Source organism: Camelina sativa, chromosome 12, assembly GCF_030686135.1.
Source record: "Camelina sativa cultivar CO46 ecotype springtype chromosome 12, ASM3068613v1".
NCBI classification, from domain to species: Eukaryota; Viridiplantae; Streptophyta; class Magnoliopsida; order Brassicales; family Brassicaceae; genus Camelina; species Camelina sativa.
Window position 1 is genome coordinate 30677840 of NC_141891.1, and position 20195 is coordinate 30698034.

At 32.6% G+C, this 20195-nt stretch overlaps 3 protein-coding genes and 1 pseudogene across 5 annotated transcripts; 1 reads left to right on the plus strand and 3 right to left on the minus strand.

Moving 5' to 3' along the window:
* The first annotated feature begins 3858 nt into the window (after positions 1-3858).
* Positions 3859-5160, plus strand: LOC104733866 (E3 ubiquitin-protein ligase RSL1-like). The gene is made up of 2 exons (XM_087477890.1): positions 3859-4669; positions 4747-5160. Exons 1-2 carry the CDS (start codon positions 3939-3941, stop codon positions 4910-4912), a joined length of 897 nt encoding a protein of 298 aa, XP_087334016.1. The 5' UTR covers positions 3859-3938; the 3' UTR covers positions 4913-5160.
* LOC104732646 (putative pentatricopeptide repeat-containing protein At5g37570 pseudogene) lies at positions 5150-7252 on the minus strand (annotated as a pseudogene). The gene has a single exon (XR_015574099.1). The product of XR_015574099.1 is annotated as a putative pentatricopeptide repeat-containing protein At5g37570 pseudogene (transcript).
* A 271-nt stretch (positions 7253-7523) lies between these two features.
* LOC104732647 (uncharacterized) lies at positions 7524-12847 on the minus strand. The gene is made up of 18 exons (XM_010452214.3): positions 12617-12847; positions 12329-12427; positions 12073-12224; positions 11878-11982; positions 11438-11538; positions 10911-10989; positions 10429-10440; positions 10270-10335; positions 9970-10038; positions 9813-9869; positions 9519-9596; positions 9063-9160; positions 8933-8978; positions 8720-8847; positions 8492-8603; positions 8338-8400; positions 8088-8147; positions 7524-7895 (listed from the first exon to the last, which is right to left on the minus strand). Exons 1-18 carry the CDS (start codon positions 12729-12731, stop codon positions 7701-7703), a joined length of 1635 nt encoding a protein of 544 aa, XP_010450516.1. The 5' UTR covers positions 12732-12847; the 3' UTR covers positions 7524-7700.
* Positions 12848-13605: 758 nt separating this feature from the next.
* LOC104732648 (glutamine synthetase cytosolic isozyme 1-1-like) lies at positions 13606-16475 on the minus strand. Of its 2 annotated transcripts, XM_010452216.3 has the most exons (10): positions 16054-16475; positions 15603-15642; positions 15379-15482; positions 15228-15276; positions 14948-15142; positions 14732-14860; positions 14461-14535; positions 14277-14368; positions 14038-14197; positions 13606-13939 (listed from the first exon to the last, which is right to left on the minus strand). In XM_010452216.3, exons 1-10 carry the CDS (start codon positions 16125-16127, stop codon positions 13787-13789), a joined length of 1071 nt encoding a protein of 356 aa, XP_010450518.1. In that variant the 5' UTR covers positions 16128-16475; the 3' UTR covers positions 13606-13786. The 2 variants fall into 2 exon arrangements, with proteins under 2 accessions (XP_010450518.1, XP_010450519.1); XM_010452217.3 differs by lacking the exon at positions 14038-14197 and having other exon boundaries at positions 13606-13891; positions 16054-16292.
* Positions 16476-20195: the final 3720 nt, after the last annotated feature.

Sequence of the window (20195 nt, forward strand, 5' to 3'; positions counted from 1 at the left end):
TAAGTCTCATACGTTGATGAGCTGGTAGCGTACGGTTTGACTGAGAAGACACTTTATTACCGTTGCAAAGTAGAGGCGTGGTGACACTTGTGGGCTTTGTAGTGTGACTGCGGCCCAAATTGCTTGATGCCTTGAGAGATCCGAAAGCAGAAGGAAGACCCTCTGTTTGAACTGTTGGGTCTTGGTTAATAGTAACTTGATATTTGTAATGTCTTATTTTGTTGGATATAGAAATAAATGACGACATAAACAAAAAAAAAAGAAAAAAAAAGAAGTTAGATACTTCAACTTTTAAGATTTTGAAAAATAGAAGGTCATAAAAGTCAGATCTGATTAAAAAAATGTCAAAAGTATACATTTATGAATAATAAATAAAGTCGTCACATTTTAACTTTGAGAACCAATCAAACTTTGGATGATTTTTTTTTTTAAAGACTATTGCACTAGTCAATGAGACTTTATTATTTTGACAACTTGTTTAATATGCTTAAAGCCCTTTCTAGTCCCATATATATAGAGTCAAACTTTCCTGAGAAAATTTGGGGACTATACAATCATGAGAAAACATGATTTAACCTTGATTTAAAAAAAGTCAGATAGATTATACGATGAACGAAGATATCTTAAACCTTAATGGTGATGGAGGTTCTAAGGTTCTCCGATCCACCTTTACGACAACAAAATTTGAGGATAATACAATTTACAGATTGTATTTTAAAGGTTTTGTGAGTGATAAAATAGTGATGAATAAAGAAATGAGTGTAAAAGTTGGAATTGGGATCGCAATATGTGACGAGGCAGATAACTTGTTGTATGGAATAAATAAATCATTTTTTGGCGATATGATTAATCGCGAAGAAGTGGAGATTATTGCACTGATTATTGGATTAAATGAAGCAATTCGTTTGGGTTAGCAATATTGTAATTTGTTACAATAATTATGAAATTTACCAAATTGTAAGTTTTTCTTTACTCTATTAATTAATTATTTAGTTAGTTTCTTTACCCTATAACACACATAAATTTTTAATACGGGTAACCGTTTTCTCTCCGTTCTCTCTCCAAAAGCACCTCTTCAGAAACCGTCGTTTTCTTCACCTTACCGGCCGGCGCTGGCTTCTCTGGCGTCGGTCGGTTCTTTTCATTACCTTTTCTTCTTTGCATAGTTTCAATTTCCAATAATACTTGCCAATGATTTCCAAAACTGTTTGGTTGATTTGCATGATCCGATTAATTTTCCTTCTCTTCCTTTGTGAGAGTTTCATTCCGACCATATTCCGGCCAGATCATCAGAGTAGTGGCGGCACCTTTCCCCTGAATTTCGTTGCAGGCGGTTTCCTTTGGTTCACGATTGAAATCGTTCCTCGCCACCTTCGTCGAACAGTTAACTCCGACGCAACTTTCATCAAATCGAGGAACGACTTTCAATCCCAGATATGGGATCCAGGCGGATCAAATTTTGGGACAGAAGATAGCGAGATGAATTTCGGATTCAAATGCATCACTAGCAGTCGACTGCTTTTCTTCCCGACGAGTAAGACCTTGTTTCTCCCATTATTGAAGAAGTTAACACAATTTAGTGATGGTGATATCATCTCCCTCCTCTGGTCGGAAACTTCCACTTCATCGTCTACTTATTGGAGTACTGGAGTAATTGGTTTCAAAATTAAGATAATTACTCTTTATGATGATAATGGGGGTGAATGCTTTTACGGGCCGGAAACCATCCCTTTGTCGAGAAAAGTCCAACGTTTTATTTATCAGGTTTATCTCTGTTACATCGTTGGCGTGAATGCGACATACGACTCGAAGACTTTTTACCAATGTTTTTTTATGATGAAAATATTTTCAAATTTATTCTGGTGGCATCAGAGAGATACATGGATAAGGGGACTACACATATTTTCAAAGGAATTCAAAAGAATCTTGTTGATTATGAACCGACAGTGTTCTGATTGGCGAATGCGGCATGCTCTATTAATCTTCAGAAGACAGATATCATATTCATTTCAAGCAATAATCCATTTTTTTCTTTTAACTAAAGTTATGCCAAGAGCATTTTGGAGTCTCAGCTATATGCTGTTAGCCAATACAAATTATGTGAAAGAGGGACATAACAGTTTTCATCTGTTCGCCTATAAGTCTAAAAATAGCATGGTTACCTTCCACTCTTTCATCGAAATTGTTATAATTTCCTATATTTACGTAAAAGATTGTTTTGAATTGATGATGTATCTTGTAAACACTTTCTGAAATCAATATATTTTGAATTGCCGAAAAAAAAAGTTAGTTTTATTACAAAAATCCACTCTTTCATCGAAATTGTTATAATTTCCTATATTTACGTAAAAGATTGTTTTGAATTGATGATGTATCTTGTAAACACTTTCTGAAATCAATATATTTTGAATTGCCGAAAAAAAAAAGTTAGTTTTATTACAAAAAGAAAAAAAAAGTGGTGCTACTTTGACTTAGATAAAGAAAATGTTTTATCATGCAAATGAATTTTATCGTACTTGAAATCTCATTAGATGTTTATGAAAATACTAGATTAGGAACCGTCCGATGTACGGGTTTAAAATTTTGTAAATAAAATAAAATTTAATAAAATATATTAAAATATACTCTACAATATTTATAAATTTTCTTTTTGCTATAGTACACTGATTTATATCCATATACAAATCTTTTATGTATGTTACCATTAAAAGTGTATTTTTTATACCTAGGTATATTGTATGCTACAAATATATTATTTACCACCACCTAGAAAATGTCTATATGAATAAATTAAGCTAATTATTATACATCTCTTTACTTTAATTTTGCATAGTTTTTTTAATCACTAAAATTGTTGGTTCAAAAAATATTTCGAATAAAAAATAAATAAATTACATCATAATAGTATATGACCAACCATGTAGAGAACCTCGGTTCTGCCCTCCTCCCTTATGGAAAGAATCTTGCGTCCAAACTCCTCAACCATAGAGAGAACCTTGGCTCCGTCTTTCTCCCTTGGGGAGATAACTTCATTGGACATAGTTAAGAAAAACTAGAAAATTATAAGCACGGTAATATATAAATCTCAAATAATTCAAAGATGAAAATATAAAGTAAATAAGACAATCTAAAACTATTACAAGAAATTTTAAAATACAGTACTAGAAAAAGAAGATGCATATATTAATCTTTCATTTTTTGGGTCAACATATTAATTTTACATATTCTAACCTGAAAAAGGAGAAAGTAGAAGTATATTTTAGTTAAAAAAAAATAAGAAAATTTGTCTTCCAATAAAAAAGTTTCACCAATAGAACAAAGTTGAAAACAATATTTTTCAATAAATTATTTAAATATGAGACGATCTATGTCTATATAGAAGTGAGTACTTACAAAATTTAGAATTAATAATTAACTGTATATTTTTCTTAATCCCTTTTTCTATTTTTTTTGTTGAATTAATAACTTAAAATTAAAAATAAGTAAATAATATTATAATTTTGAATTTATTAAATATATATAGATATATATATTTATTTATAATCTCCTTATAATTTTTTTTTTAAAACTTGGTTTTTTTTTATAAATTCTGTAATTTTTGATAATTATGTTTTTACATTATTAATATTTCTAAAACAAAATATTTTATTTATGTTGTAACCGAAATTCCTCCTATTAAATATTAACTTTTACACATGTCAAAATCTGAAATTGTAACTTGACACATGTCAAAATATTGTTAATGGCTAACTTTTAAAACCCAACTTTATATAATAAGATACCAATTTTTCTTCACTATTTCTTTTTGTTGTCATTATTTTTATTGTTAGTAATTGCATTTGGAAATTGGAATAGCTCTCTCGCTTTAGATGTTTAATTAACTAATAGATGGGTTGTCTCTGAATTTTTTACTGCAGATAAATGGTAGAGTCAGAGAGATGCCTAACCAGAAGATTGTCCATCTTGTGGACCAAGTCCAACGCCTTAGAGAAAAAATGACTTGTACTGAACTTGTTTTGGCTACCCCAAATGGTTTTAAGTTTGCCTTTAGTCTTGCAATGGATGCAATGGTTACTCAAAGCAGTAGTAGCAGCGTTGATGTGAAGGCAGCACCACAAAAAGAAGTTTGTACCATTTGTTTTGAAGAAACCGATGCTGAGGGCATGTTCTTTAATGACAAATGCCTTCACCACCATTGCTTTTCGTGCGTGAAACAGTATGTGGAAGTGAGGCTGTTTAGTGGAACATTTCCCATATGCCTTGAGTATGGATGCAAGTCTGAGCTCACTCTCGATAGTTGTAGCAAGGTTTTGACACCAATGCTGGTTGAGATGTGGAAACAGAAGATGGAAGAGGGCTTAATCCCTGGTGCAGAGAAAATCTATTGCCCATATCCAACCTGCTCAGTGTTGATGTCCAAAACACAGCTTTCCAGTGAAACCGGCCAGTCGTCCAATGCCCGGTTATGTATCAAATGCTATGGACTCTTCTGCATTGAATGCAGAGTACCATGGCATTCTGACTTGTCCTGTGATGAGTACAAGAACCTTAACCGTGAACTTAATGACATGAAGCTTGTGTCTTTGGCAATCGAAAATATGTGGCGTCAATGTGACAACTGTGGGCACTTGATTGGACGTGATGAGGGTTGCAGCCGCATGACTTGCATGTAATTATTGAACCTGATTAAGTTACTTTTTATATATATGAATCTATTTCACTACCCTTTGTGCGTACATTGTGTAGATGTGGACATGTGTTTTGTTACAAATGTGGGATCGAATGGAGCCAACAAGAATGTCCTTCAGGTTGCTTGCTTTTTGAAGAGGATGATGATGATGATAATGATGATAATTCTGATTCTGATTTAGATGATGATGATTTTGATTCTGATTTTGATGATGATGGATGATTCTGATGGTGGCGACAATAACCATGATGATGGCACAACATTTAGCTCTGAAGTGGGTCTAGATTGGTACAAGTACAGACTTTTGTGGATCAACAAATCCAAATTATGATGTCCAGAAAAGATTGAAATATGTCAAATGAGCAGCAAGATAAGAGCAAATGAACTAAGCAACCCTTTGATGGTTTTTTGTTTTTATTTTTGTAATGTCTTTTAAATTTTTATAGAATTTGAAGGTAATTTACATATAATTTGATCTTTATAAAGCCAGTTTATAACATAGTAATCATTGTATATCATAACCACAAAAGATATTTACATCCTACCACATGAACACAATATTCAGTTTTACTCCTTCCATTTTCATTTGAAATGGGCGGTTAAGCCAGAGAAATAACACAATGGTAAAACTGCTATCCAAGCAATGATGTTTCACGCTGGTTCTGTTTTGGTGTTTTTGCCTGAGCGTCTTGTTAGGTTAAAGCAAAGTCTTCCATCGACAGGGTTAGATGACGGAGTGCTTATCGACGTATCCAACTTCGGCCACATATCTTGTTAATCCCACTCTCCTTCATTTTGTCCCTAAGATGAGCGACATCTGCCCACCGGTCTAAAGCTGCATATATATTTGACAGAAGCACGTAATTACCGCCACTTTTTGGTTCAAGCTGAAAGAGTTGTCTTGCAACTACCTCTGCTATCTTAGTATTCCCATGTAGACTACAACCACCCAGAAGCGAACCCCAAGCACTAGCATGAGGTTCAAAGGGCATGGACTTGATAAGCTCATAAGCCTCTTTAAGCTTTCCTGTCCGGCTAAGAAGATTCACAATGCAGGAATAATGATCAGGAGAGGCCACAATAGAATAATCCTTTTGCATCAACTCAAAATACCTTAATCCCTCCTCAACAAGCCTGGCTTGGCCACAAACTTTCAATATTACAGTAAAGGCAACATTATCAGGAACAATACCTTCATCAACCATTTTCTCAAACAGTCGAACAGCTTCATATCCACACCCGTGAATAGCCATTCCTTCCATCATTGAACAGTACGAAACAAGATCCCGCTGAGGCATCTCTTCAAACAACTTGGCTGCTCTGTCCATGTGACCACACTTGGCATTCATGTCTATCAAAGCAGGTATAACGTAATGACTAGAAAACTTTTTCATGCTCTGGTGGAGATATGTATCAACCTGTTCACACAATTCAAAGCAACCCATCTGAGAACAAGCTGACATCAAACCCACCATTATAAACTCATCAGGTTTGACATTCTTAGCACACATTTGGTCAAACACCTTAAAGGCCTCACTCGGCTGACCGTTCTGTGCATAACCCGATATCAAAGCTGACCATGCCCTAACATCAACATCACTCGCTTTCTCAAACAAAGCCCGAGCAGAAACCATATCACCACCTTTAGCATATCCATCAATCATACAAGTATACGAAATAATGTCTCTCTTAGGCATTTCATCAAACAGTTTCCTAGCATTAACCAAATCTCCGGATTTAACCAAACCATCAACCAAAGCATTCCAAGATCCAAGATTACGCTCAGGCATAAGATCAAACATCCTCTTGGCTCCCTCTAACTCCCCAGATTTCATATAAGCTACAATGAAAGCTGTCCAAGAAACCGCATTCCTCTCAGGCATTTCGACAAACACCTTACGTGCACTACACAAATCCTTACATTTACCATAAAAATCAACAAAACTTGTAGCCACAACAACATCTTTATCAAACCCAATCCTCAGAACCAACCCATGAACCGTTGAACCAACACGAACCTGCCCATTGTAAGAACAAACCTTCATAACCATTGGAAACGTATACTTATCAGGTCGAGCAAAACCTGTTCTCATCATACGCATAAGAAGCGAAACAGTCTCGAAGAAGAGAAACTTATCCGAGTAGCCTTCAACGAAGTGGTTCCAGAGATAAGAACAAGGATGAGAAACACGGTTAAAAACAGAGGAAGAGTAAGAGAGAGATGAAGAAGACGATGAGATCAAGATCGAGATGAGATTCTGGTCTTGTTCAAGACCTTTACGGATGATTCGGGCATGAATTTGATTAAGATGAATCTCAGATTTGCAGAGCTTCAAGAGGGTTCCGAGTGAAGGCAAAGAAGAAGAGAGAGATGATGATGATCTCTTGATCATTCGTCTCGTATGTATCACGCGTGTGTATAAATGTATCTTCTTGTCATAACAAAAATAATATTTATGGGTTCTTCTGAAGTTACCGCAGATTCAGACAAGAATCGCTCATTGCAGAACTAGTTCAGTTGAAAGATAATGTAAAGATGAATTCTTGAGGAAGAGGGTTTAGGCCTTTAGGGTTTAACCAATCAGCCGCTTGAGGTTTTATGGAAACAAAAATTAATTATAAATTCGATTTTAAATCCATTTCTCGGTTTGAAATTATTGGTTTACGAGGTTTAAGAAATGTAGAAAACAAAATACAGTACTACCACCATTTGGATTGGTTTAATTTCGATTTTTTATGTATATGAAAACAAAAAATTCGAATTTATATTTGTTCTCAATAAAACAACGTATTATATATTTTAGAAACTAAAATCCAAATATTTTGGAGGATATTTCGTAGTTTTTAACTTTTATAGAAAAATAGAATAAAAAAATTTGTAGTTTGTTTTTTTTTCTTTTTCCAAAAGGAACTCATGATTAATATATGCGACAATTGGATCTCTGTATGATCCTTTATTCGTTTGGAGATTCTAAGAATGAATAAAGAAAACACTTTCCTTAACAAGCTTTTAGACTTTCTTCTGCGAAGCAAGATCGATTTCGATACGCCTAACTTCTCCCTTCAGCTCTGGTAAAGAAATAGGACTATCCTTTGAGTTGAGCGTCGTCTCTTTGTTGCCTAATAAAGCTGAGAGATGCTTAAGACACGAAAGGTATTCAGATTTTACTTCAGGAGAGTCTTGCAGCTGAGTTCCTCTACCAAACTACACAAAGCAAGAATCAGTGTTCCAACGTTTTCTTTGCACGATGTATCAAAATCCTTTTTGGTCAGGGACTGATCTTTGGGACAGAGAAAGGAAAAGAAGTAGATACTAGATGCTAATGAGAGCTTCGATATATAAGTAGTCTTTAGCTTTTTAGTTAGTTAAGCAAGGAGAAGCAATCTATTTCTTTACCTCTTTGTAAGCTGAAACACATTGGAGAAGGGTTTCTTCGGCTGCATGCGGATTTGTTTCCTGCAATGTCATGAAACAACAGGTTTACACAGGCTTGTTCTATAGTCTAAGGAATCAATACGAAGTCAATTCAGTGTTCATCATCAAGTCAAGTACACAGAACCTAATGAGAAATCAGCAGAAAAACTTGTGTTTGAATCTATAATAATTTACATTTGACTGCATTGAACTCTCGCATTGCAGTACTAACCTTCGCCTCCTGGATCTCATTTTTGCTCGTCTCTAAAGCTGCAAGACTCTCAAAAGATTGCAGCTGCAAAGAAATAGAAAACGTCCCAAACGCGTTGTTTTTAAGAAAATCAAACATAATTATATGGACAAGTGTTGCTTCAAGCCAGACCCACCAATATAACTAAAGCTGCATGTTCATAATTCCTAAGAGTCGCGCTTGCTTTTTCGTGTTTCTGCGCTTTGCTCTTTTGATTTTTCAGCTTAAGCAGAACGTCTTTTGCTATCCTGGTTTACACCACACACAATTTTTTAGTTACATTCTCGTACATGAGATTGAAAAATTAAATATCAGTTTAAGCCAAGGAAAGAGAGCTAGTACATAAATATATATAGATACCAACCTAGTTGAGTTTTCAAGATAATTCTTCGCTTTTTCTAGTTTGGATAGAGCTTCACTGTTATTAGTTCTTCCCAACTGACTAGCCTGAAGCATAAATGTCTTCGCGATATGCAGCAAGTTCCCACCAATCTATCATCAGCGACAGAGAGGAGAGAAGCTGAATACTCACTCCATTTCCAATATAAATATAATTTTTCTAAAAAGAGGAGTGAACCTGGATATGTCCTTCTGGAAGTAATTTCTTTTGGGCGTTGAGACACCTGACAGGAAAATCGTCATAGAGCTTTAGTTTGAGGATCCTCGTATTTTAATCTGATAACCCAATCAAGATTTTGTGTGCTCACTTTTCAAAAAGTTCTAGAGCTTCTCCCAGCTGCCCAGATAATCGTAAAGTGAGCGCTAATGCTTCAGCTGCAGTTATAGCCTCCATTGAGTTCAATCCCTGTCAAAGATTTTAGCAATTAAGTAAGAACTATAAACTAGAATCTTAAAAGTACAGGTAAAAATGGTGCAAGTTCCATCCCTGTGATTAATAGATTGCCACTAGCTCCATCTATGTAAGTGATTTCCTCAACTTACGATTTATGTATAATCAAGTAGTTCAAAAGAAAAAACTAAGCTTTTTTAAGTAAAATAATCTTTCCCGTTCTACCATGCAAATATCAGGAAGTTAGAACAGTTCCTTCAGTTCTACAATAGAAAGTTGGAATTTACTAGGAAGGATGCATCAAAACAGACTGTAACATATTAAATTATTGAACGATACAGCTTAAGGAAAGTTAAGTAAGAAAACACCACACCTTTGATAATTCCATCATGTGCAAAAATTTCCTTTGAAGGTTTTCAGCCTCAACCAGACGATTGGATCGTATATATATCTGAAACAACAGATGAGAATGTAAAATAACAGAAATTTCAAAATCACTTAATGGAACGACACAGATGTTGAGAATTGTGAGTTATATAAGCCAACAAATTTCTACGGTTTTCATCCGGAGTGGTTCTGGTTTACTTCATGCTCTTCTCAAAATCAATGCATTGTAAAAGTAGAAGGATACATCCAAATAACAAGGAAACTTTAAGGCAAAAAAAACCTGAGAAAGATATCTCAGTCTCCTGATATATGTCATGGACTCTCCTTGACCACCTTCCTAACATTATAAAAACCAAAAATACAATAAGGAAGCATCCAATTGACAAAATAAAACGTCAATGGCACATATATCAGTTATCATTAAGATATCGACATGCCTCAAGTATTTTAAGAGAATCCAGAATAAGTGCTTCCGCATCTGTATCTTTTCCTTGCAGGTGTAATACCTGTCGAATATCAAATCATATGTTAGAAGGAAGTTTAAAATGATAGGTCCAAATCAGACTTCATGACAGCAGGGATCACATGTCTGAATAGGCAAGAGGCAATTTTAAAGTTCAGGGTGACAATATGTGGCTAATATGCAAGAATCTCAAGAAAAGAAGTGTACAGTTCATTACAAGTTTAAAGAGCTCATGAAGATTAATAAAAGCAAGAAAAGTGAAGCATGAGAGTACCGTTCCAAGATGATACATTGTCTCTGCAAAGTCAGTATGATTATGTCCCAGGACTCGGCCTTTCATCTAGACGGGAATCACAACAAAGGATAAGAGGAAAAATACATACTAACACAAGTGTGAATTGAAAATAAAGAAGATTAATAACCATAACCATACCTTTAAAGCACGCTGCACAGGGAACCATCAGCAAAAAAAGTTAAAGAATAAATTGTTAGCATCACAGAATGTATTTATCATTTGAATGTGGTGGCAGTATATGATCTTAATATATCAAGTATAATATTAATATAGGCAAACAACAGGAAATAACAAGCAGACAAGTACATATACTATGGATGTCGTAATCATGGTCAATTTAGGATCAGTTTCTCAGAAAAAGAGGTAAAACACGATGTTAAAAAATTTAATTTGGACCAACTATCTGATTAAAGCATCTAGACTTCAATATGTAACATAGCGAGCAACATTCATGACTCCCGTCCATCTTCATTGTCTCATGTAAGAAAGAACAGAAAACACACCTCACAATATCCAATACCAACACTGAAGTCACCCAGATAGCCAAGAAAAGTACTCGTCCTGACCAATCCATATTTGATGCCTATAGCCTAGTTTTGCAAAAAATTAATTGTGATTACCTCATAGCACGCACGAGCTTCCTCAAGTTTTCGCTGGACAAGATAGAGTTGTCCAAGGTTGTGGAGAGTAGCACCAACACTGCATTGTTAACAATATGGTTGTATGAAAGAAGGGTACAAAAACAGTAAGGGAGTCAAACCTGTCACCAAAATGTATGTATAACATGTAACACAGTTCCTGATGTTTCTAGGTGTTGCATGACATTCAATCTAGCCAGTGGGGGTCATAAAGATCACTAAGAAGGCCAAACGTAAAGAGCCTTAAAGAATTACGAATCTATAAATTGTCTTATCAGGAAGAGGCCTTCAGGGGAAAGTAAGCACTCTAACAGAGTAACAGGGGTATATAACTAAATATAGTAAAATGTACCAGAAAAATCAGCCAGCTCAACCAAAATATATATGTTTCAGAACAAATAGTATTAGTCAGGTAGCATCAAAACTCAAAAGTAAAGACTTTACAATATGTGTGGTGAAGTTCAAACCAATGGAACTTAATTAATGAAGAAAAGATGTTGATGTCTCACCGCACATCTTCAGGACCATAAAAATCCTCCAAGATACTAACAGCTTCCAGGTATAAGGGCTCTGCTTTGTCAAATTCTTTCTTGACTCTATATAACTCTGCCTTACATAGAGGAAGGAAAAGATAGAGCAATTAGTTTTAAAATACAAGAAATAACAAGTGTTAGCAGAGAACCATAAGAACGAAAATTTTCAAAAGAGATAACTCTCCCAAATATGAATTCAACTTTTCAGAAAGAGACTGATCATGAAACCGTTGTGCTAAGATGTATATATATATATATTGCTCAGCCAGAAACAGTATTTTTAGAGAACCATACTCGGGATACTGATACAGTGTTCATGCATATCATATGAAATGAACAAGCGCAACAAGCACTATGATCTAAGGAACTAAACATAGAAACTTATAAGAGCTAAATAAAGCCTCACAGAGACTAACCAGATTGTTACATGCAGATGCAACATGTGGATCTCTCTCTCCAAAACCTTCTTTAGCTTCTTGTATTGCCGAACCGAAAAGCCTCTCTGCTGGCTCCAGTTTCCCCTACAAAATAGAGAAAAATTATCTAACAAGACAAAAAAAAACCTTGTTTAAAGAAAAATGTAGATTCAGCTTCATTCTTCAAATATCAACCTGAAAGAAATGCTCTCTTCCACTATCAGTAAAGACCCTCCACTTAGATGTGTGTATATTAGACACAACCGAACCATCCTCAATTTTTTCTAGCCCACTATTGACACTCTCATCCTCTGCCAATACGGAGTTCCCACCGAACCCAAGGATTGCTGGAAAAAGGAAGGACGCAAAAATCAAAATCAAATACAATACAATAGTGAGATATTAGAATCATAACGTCACAGAAGTATCAATATTAAGCATACAAACACACCAGCTTGTCCTGAGAAGATAATCCAAAGCCGAGGATCCAAGAGATGTAAATTCGTCTTATGGCCTCCGTAATCATTCTGATACGAAATCCTTGGTTTCCCTGAAATTAACACACTCAATTCTTAAGACTCCTCTTAGATCCAGTTTGAAAATTCCTATTGTCGAAAAAAAGCCATCATATCTAAAGCAGTTCAACTTCACGAGCTAAAGAGTAGGAAAGTTTCAGGATTTGTCATAATTTGATATGATAAACGAAGGAACAGATTCGAGAAATGATCCAAAAAGTTACCGGAGAGTGAAGAATTTGCAAAACTGGTGCAGATCGGACTCCGCGAGGAAGAGAAAGAAAGTGAAGTGCGATGAGTTCCTCTGCGAAGAGTCGAAAAAATTCGAAGCAGAGACATTTTTGTTCAGACGCGAAAAAATCCTTAAACCCTCTTGGAGTTTTGTGAAGTTGCGCATCAGGTGTTCGACGAAATTACATGTAACAAAATTTGCATTGTTGGTCTAGGATAGTGAGTCGCTTTGGTTTGGCTCTTCAATGATATAAATTAACATGAACCGGAATAGCTAAAATGAATTAACTTTTTTTTAGTTTCAATTTGAGCTTTTTAGTTTTAATACTGTAATCAAGATTCTAAAAGTCTATTGTATTTTTTTTATTCAAACTACCAAAGGAAAATGAAATTCTTATATTTTAAAACATAATCAATTTAATTTTCGTATTTGATTAAAAATCCAAATCCAAATTAGAACTTAAACCAGGCAAACCGGATTATTCTTCATTCTTTATGCAAACCCAAAATCCAAAAAAAAAACATAACGAATGAATGATGATGATAAAAAAGCACTTTCATTACGTAGATTTACATGTAACAAAATTTGCATTGTTGGTCTTTGGGATACAAAAGTGGGTCGCTTTGATTTGGTTCTTCAATGGTTCAAATTAACATGAACCGGAATAGCTAAAATGAATAACTTTTTTACATGGTTCAAATTATTTACGTTTTTAGTTTTAATTTATTTGATCTACTATATAAAGTTGAGATTTTGAAGTCTATTAATACTGTAATTCAATCAAGATTCTAAAATTTTCGATAAAAGTTTACTTTTATTAATACAAAAGGAAAATGAAAATTTTGTATTTAAAAAGATAATTAATTTAATTTTCGTATTTGATTCCAAATCCAAATTACAACTCAAACCATGCAAACCGGATTATTCTTCATTCTTTATGCAAACCCAAAATCCAAAAAAAAAAAACATAAAACGAATGAATGATGATGAAACAGCACTTTCATTACGTAGATAATTTTTATTCGTAATAAAACGGAGAAGGTTTCAATGGGTGGGAAACAATACAAAAGCAGAAATAAGCAGAGAGCAAATCATTGACTTTGAATCTTGCAAGAAAACACAATTAAGTGAAACAATTCAAGATTTTCTTGATCTGATCAAATCAAGGATTCCAGAGGATTGTGGTCTCTGCAATCATGGAAGTGACAATGTAAGGGTCCATGTTCGAAGCTGGCCTCCTGTCTTCAAAGTACCCTTTCCCTTCTTTCTCAGTGTCACGTCCTACACGGATCGATGCTCCACGGTTTGCAACACCCTATAATACAACATTATTCCAACACAAAAAGAATTAATAACAAAAGCGAGTTTTTAATATACGAATAACCACAAAAATATGTGTTGTGGTTTGTTTACCCATAGGAAAGTGTTGATGTCAGCTGTCTCATGGTGTCCAGTGAGACGACGCTCATTGCCTTCACCGTAAGCAGCAATGTGTTCTTTGTGTCTCAGTCCCAATTTATCGATCGCCTTCTTGATAATCTCGTAACCGCCTTCTTCCCTCATTGTCTTGGTACTGAAACATTTAGTTAATATGAATCAGCAAAAAGATCATATGACAAAAACATTACAATCGATTGTTGTCAATGTAGTACCTGTAATTGCAGTGAGCACCAGCACCGTTCCAGTCACCAGGAATTGGTTTCGGGTCAAAAGATACAACCACACCAGCAATCTCTGTGATCCTCTGTTTTCAAAACAAGGTGAGTGTTATTAATCGAAATCTACATAACAAGTAACAACCATTGAAGTTTGAAATTTTATTTTGGTTAGACTTACCTCCAAAATGTAACGAGCCACCCAAATTTCATCAGCAGCTGAGATACCAACAGCTGGACCGACTTGGAACTCCCACTGTTCTCAACTCAAAAGATTTGGTAATTAATACTTTATGCAAAACATATTATCTTTAAGATCAAGATTGAATACCGTAGAGAAAAAAAGAAGATCAAAGCATAATAAAAGAGATTTATATTTAAGGTCATAAGTGAATATCAAAGAGACAAAAATAATGAATCTTTATGCAAGTTTTTATGGTTGTGAAAACTACCTGACCAGGCATGACTTCTCCATTAATACCACTAATGTTGATTCCAGCATATAGGCAGGCCTTGTAGTGAGAATCAACAACATCTCTTCCAAAAGATTTGTCTGCTCCAATACCACAATAGTATGGTCCCTGCAATACATTTTTAGACAAAAAATTTAGAAAAACCGAACAACGTAAAAGAAACGAAACCGATTGTATATCCATCATCTTGTTTACCTGAGGGCCGGGGAAACCGCCAATAGGCCAACCAACAGGCCACTTGACATCTTTCTGAAGTAAAGTGTACTCTTGCTCAATACCGTACCACGGCACTTCAGCTACAACATCAGGGTGGCTAAAGACCTTAGCCGCAGCGTGTCTTTTGTTTGTCGGGATTGGTTCACCCGCGGGAGTGTAAGCATCGCACATGACCTGATAAAGAAACCATTAAGTTATTATGATGGATCTAATCAAGTATGATGCAACAAGAAAGGTCAAAACATGTGAAGAAACTCACAAGAATGTTGTTGCCTCTACGGAAAGGGTCTTTGAAAATGGCTTGAGGGCTAAAACAGACGTATAAAACACACGAAAGGTTAATAAACAAGAATCGATCAAAAGAGAAGAAAGAAAATAGTGTAAGATTTCAAGAAAGAAAGATTATTAACTATAAGATGACTTCACTGTCTTCACCAGGAGCTTGACCTGTGCTTGAACCATCATAGTTCCACTTTGGCAGATCTGAAGGGTCCTTCACTGATCCAGATAGAGTCTACATATAAACCAGAATTACAATAAATCAAGAACTTCTGAATTTACTAAAAATAGGAAAAGACAAAAAGTTGAATCTTTTTTATTTTCCCCCAAAATTATTTAGAGAATGAGAATTCACCCTGGCTTTGCTTCTCATATCCATTCCAGAACCTCCAACCCTGATTTGGTAATAAGACAACACCAAAGAGATAACAAAATAATTCAGTCTCATACATTTTAAGAACAGAGCCAAACAAAAAACAGGGTAAACATCATCAGGGGATAAAAATTAGCAAACATATAGTTTCAGTATTGGCAGATTCAGGAGCCTAATAGATTTATTAGCAAACTAAACAGAGATCGCAAGAATAAATAAAACGAAACTGACTCTAAAGGACTAAGAACAACAAAAGGACCAAAACCAAAACTAATCCATACAATCCCAAACAAATAAAACAGAGTCAACACTTGTAAAAAAACAACACGAGCCTATTTGATTTAGGCTCCATAAGAGTACGTATACATAAACAAAAAAAAAAACGATTTTTACTGAAAGAAACAAATGAAAAAAGAAGGAGAAGAAGACGAACCATATGTATTCGGCAATGATTTTGTCAGTGGTGTCTGAGAGGTTAAGGTTAACGAGATCTGAAAGGTTACTCATGGCTACAAACACCAAGGTTTGGTTGATTGTAACAGTTCTAAATGAAAATAAAATGGAACCAAATCTGTCTCGTGTTTTGGTATTGGTAGATATGAAGAGTACTTATAAAAGGAGGAGGGTGCAGGGAACGAGGAGGAGGGTGACGTGAAGACTTAGGTGACTTTTTGGCTCTCCATAAAGAAAAAACCAAAATTACAGAACTGAAATATCAGGAATAAAATATCAAAGATTCTCTTGCGGCCCAATGGAATCTCATATATTTTAGGAATTTATTCATTTATAGATATATAAGATCCTTATTACAACACCAAGTTGTATGAGATACTGAAAAAAAAAAAGAGAAAGAAATATAGTTATTTGAGGTAAAACATCCTTTTATATTGACTATCAAAAAAAAAAAACATCCATTCTATATTGACTACCAAAAAAAAACATCCTTCTATATTAACTAGGACTCAAACTCGACGGAAAATATTTTAGAAATAAGTAAATAAAATATAAATTTTAAAATTATACATTATAAAATTATTTGAATATAATATAATAGTTTGAATATATAAACATTAAACATAAACTATTACTAAAAACACAACCATCAAAATGAAAACTTAAAACAAAAAAAAATTATGTATAGTAGACGCAACTTTGCAAAAAATATTGTTTAAAATATTATAAATACATAAGATATTTTATGAAGAATTATAATAAAGAGCTACAATTAAAAAAATTATTATGACAAAGTGATCCTAACTGAAAATATTAAACTAATGTTGTAATGAGTAAATGTAATTTTCTATTAAATAATTATAATTAAAAATATATTTAATAATGAGTAAAACTGTATAAAAAAAATTAAAATTAAAGTACACAACTTTTGAAAAAAATAAGATAAATTTTAAATATTAAAATAGCTTTTAACGAAAGTTACAATAAATAGATGCAAATGTAAATTCTATATTAAGTTTTATTAAATTTCTATATTGATATAATCATTTCTAAAATTTTAGTTAGATTATAGAATAACTTTGAATATTATATAATAATATCCAAATTATTAAAATTCAACATAAAACGAAAAATTTGTTTCATAACAATGATTTGTTTGTTATCGATGAAGAGACAAATATATAGAAAGTTCAAAAGACATGACTATTTTAATAGACACACTTATTAGAATAAAAAATTGTGATGAAAAAAATATAAATAAAATATAGTGAAAAACACAACTCTACAATAAACAGATACAACTATTTGAGTTTTAAAAAAATAATAATAAAATTTTTTTACAAAAAATATTACGAAATGTCGCAACTGTTGTTCGCATTTATTCAAACTGTTATTATTATTTTTAAATATTAAACTATTTTCTTAACGAAAAGTTACGATAAATAGACGCAACTGTAAATTCTATATTAAGTTGTATTAAATTTCTCTACTACTATAATCATTTCTAAAATTTTAGTTAGATTATTGGAATAATGTTGAATATTAGATATTAATATTCAATTATTTAGATAAAAAATTTGTTTCAACGAACTTGTTAGTTACTAATGAAGAGACAAATATAAAGAAAATTCAAAAGACATGAATATTTAAATAGACACACCTATTAGAATGAAAAGTTGTGATAAAATAATATAAATAAAATATAGTGAAAAGACACAATTCTACAATGAATAGATACAACCGTTTGAATTTTTTTTTTTCAAACATTTCTTTTACGAAAAAGTACTAAGAAAAATAGCAACTTTTGTGTCTGCACTTGATTATATTTATACCTAATAACCCATATAAACTGTTTTTAAATAGAAGATATCTTTATTACCATATTGAAAAGTCAAATTCAAAAACTCACTATATAATCCATCTAAATCTTGGAAAAAAACTCCAAGAACAGTTTTCATTAAATTTTTATATTTAAAGTTAACTAAAAGTTGTAAATTAGATTCATCATTCTAAAAATCTTTTGTTAAATCAAGAATTGGAGGAATTTCTTAATTTTTTAAAAAATGAATGCTAGAGAATAATTTAGAAAGCTGTAAAGACCGTTGAGATTGAAATCTTAAAAAAAAAAGAATACAGTTCAAAGACAAATATATATATATATATATATATATATATATATATATATATTTGAAAAAATATGAATATTCTAATAAACACAACTGTATAATGAACAGTTGCAACTTTACAAAAAAAAACTGTTACAATGAACAATCGCAACTTTTTGTAAAACACACAATTTAAAACTTTTATAGATTTTTTTGGAAAATTATCCAAAAGGTTTGATTGGAAAAACCCGACTTTTGGGTCATTTATTCGGATTGCTATTATATATAAATTGAGAAGTATAAATATAAAATAAATCTTATAAAATATAAATATATTACATTGTCATGTCATTGCTTTTAAAGCAAATGTTTAATATTTTAGTAAAGATAAATATACAATTTAAATATTAGACTAACAAAAATTTTGAAATAATTATTAGTTTTCAAAAAATATATTTTATCTCACTAATTAGTTATGGACGAAAATTATTAACTAATTTTAAAAAATTGTAAACCAATCAGAATTTAAAAACTAAGATTTTATATCTAAGTATACAATATGATTATTTTTAATAACTATATTTAGAAAATTTTGTTAAGATTTAAAATTATGATTCTCCTATCATCTTTCTTTTATTTCATTTACAATATGATTCGAATTATCATATAATACATATGATTAATAAATATGTAAAAAATTTCTGCATATGTTGTGATTTAGATTTTTTTTAAATGAACATATATTTCTCCATTTATGAAGAAAAATGTGCGTTTTTAATGTTCCACAACGGCGGGTTGGTAAAACTAAATTTATGTGGTTGATAAATTAATATTAATAAATTTTATTTGCTCATAATTGCAATATTATAATTACTACTTTAAATATTTTACAAAATAATGATGTAAATTCAAATAAAAAATAATATCAAACTGTAATATACATCAAACAAATTAAAATAATTAGTGGTCTAAAAGATATATGTAGATTTACTAAAAAATGCAATATTAAGTAAATACTCTCTCAAGCAAAATAAATTTTTAAAATAAATAAAACAATAATTTTTCTTATTATATTATAATTTTATGAAAAAATGTTGACTCTGTGCTATATAACACGGGATATCTCCTAATATTATTATTAATAACAAAAACACTGTCCTGTATATCAATATTTTTTGTATATGTTAGAAGAAAAAGACAAACTCATGACAAAGAACTACAAAAATATCAAACAGAAAATAGTATTTTAACGTGAAGTATTTTATTCGATTTATATATTATAATATAAATTCAATAGTTTTGAAATTAATATGACCGAAATCATAATTTTATAGGGGGAAAAGCAAAAATGCCCCTTTTTCTCTTCCACTTTTTAAAAATGCCCTTGGGAAGGGTCCATTTTTAAGGGTACTTTTTTTGGTAAAAAAGACTTTTTTACCCTTAATGAAGGAAACCTAATTTTCTCTCCACTTCACCGTGCTTCTCTCCTTCCTCAACTGACGATTCTCTCTCCTTCGTTCATCGGCGATTCTGCGCGGCGATTCTCGATCCTTCTTCGCGGCGATTCTCGATCCTTCTTTGTGGCGGTTCTGCGCTTTTGTCTCTCGTACATGTAATTCCCGACATTGATTCTGGTTCTATCGCACGCAGGTTCATTCTTTCTTTGTTTCTTTCTGGGTTTATCAATTTGGACTATCGCTTATTTAAATTTAGGGCTTTTAGATTTCTTTGATATCGATTTGGAATATGTAAACTCTTTTAAATTTGGATTTATGTTCTTTTAAAACAGTTTTTAAAAGCCCCTTCAGTTTCTTTGATATCGATCCAGATTCAGATCTGACGCATTCAGATAGATAATTGTGTTTGATATGGATTTGAAATTAGTAAAGTCTTGTAAATTTGGAGTTTTGTTATCTCTTGTAAAACACTTTTTAGAAAGTCCCTGTTAAACCATTTGATATCAATTTTTAGATCGGTCATAGTTGAATTATGTCGATAAAGTGTGTTGATAAGATGA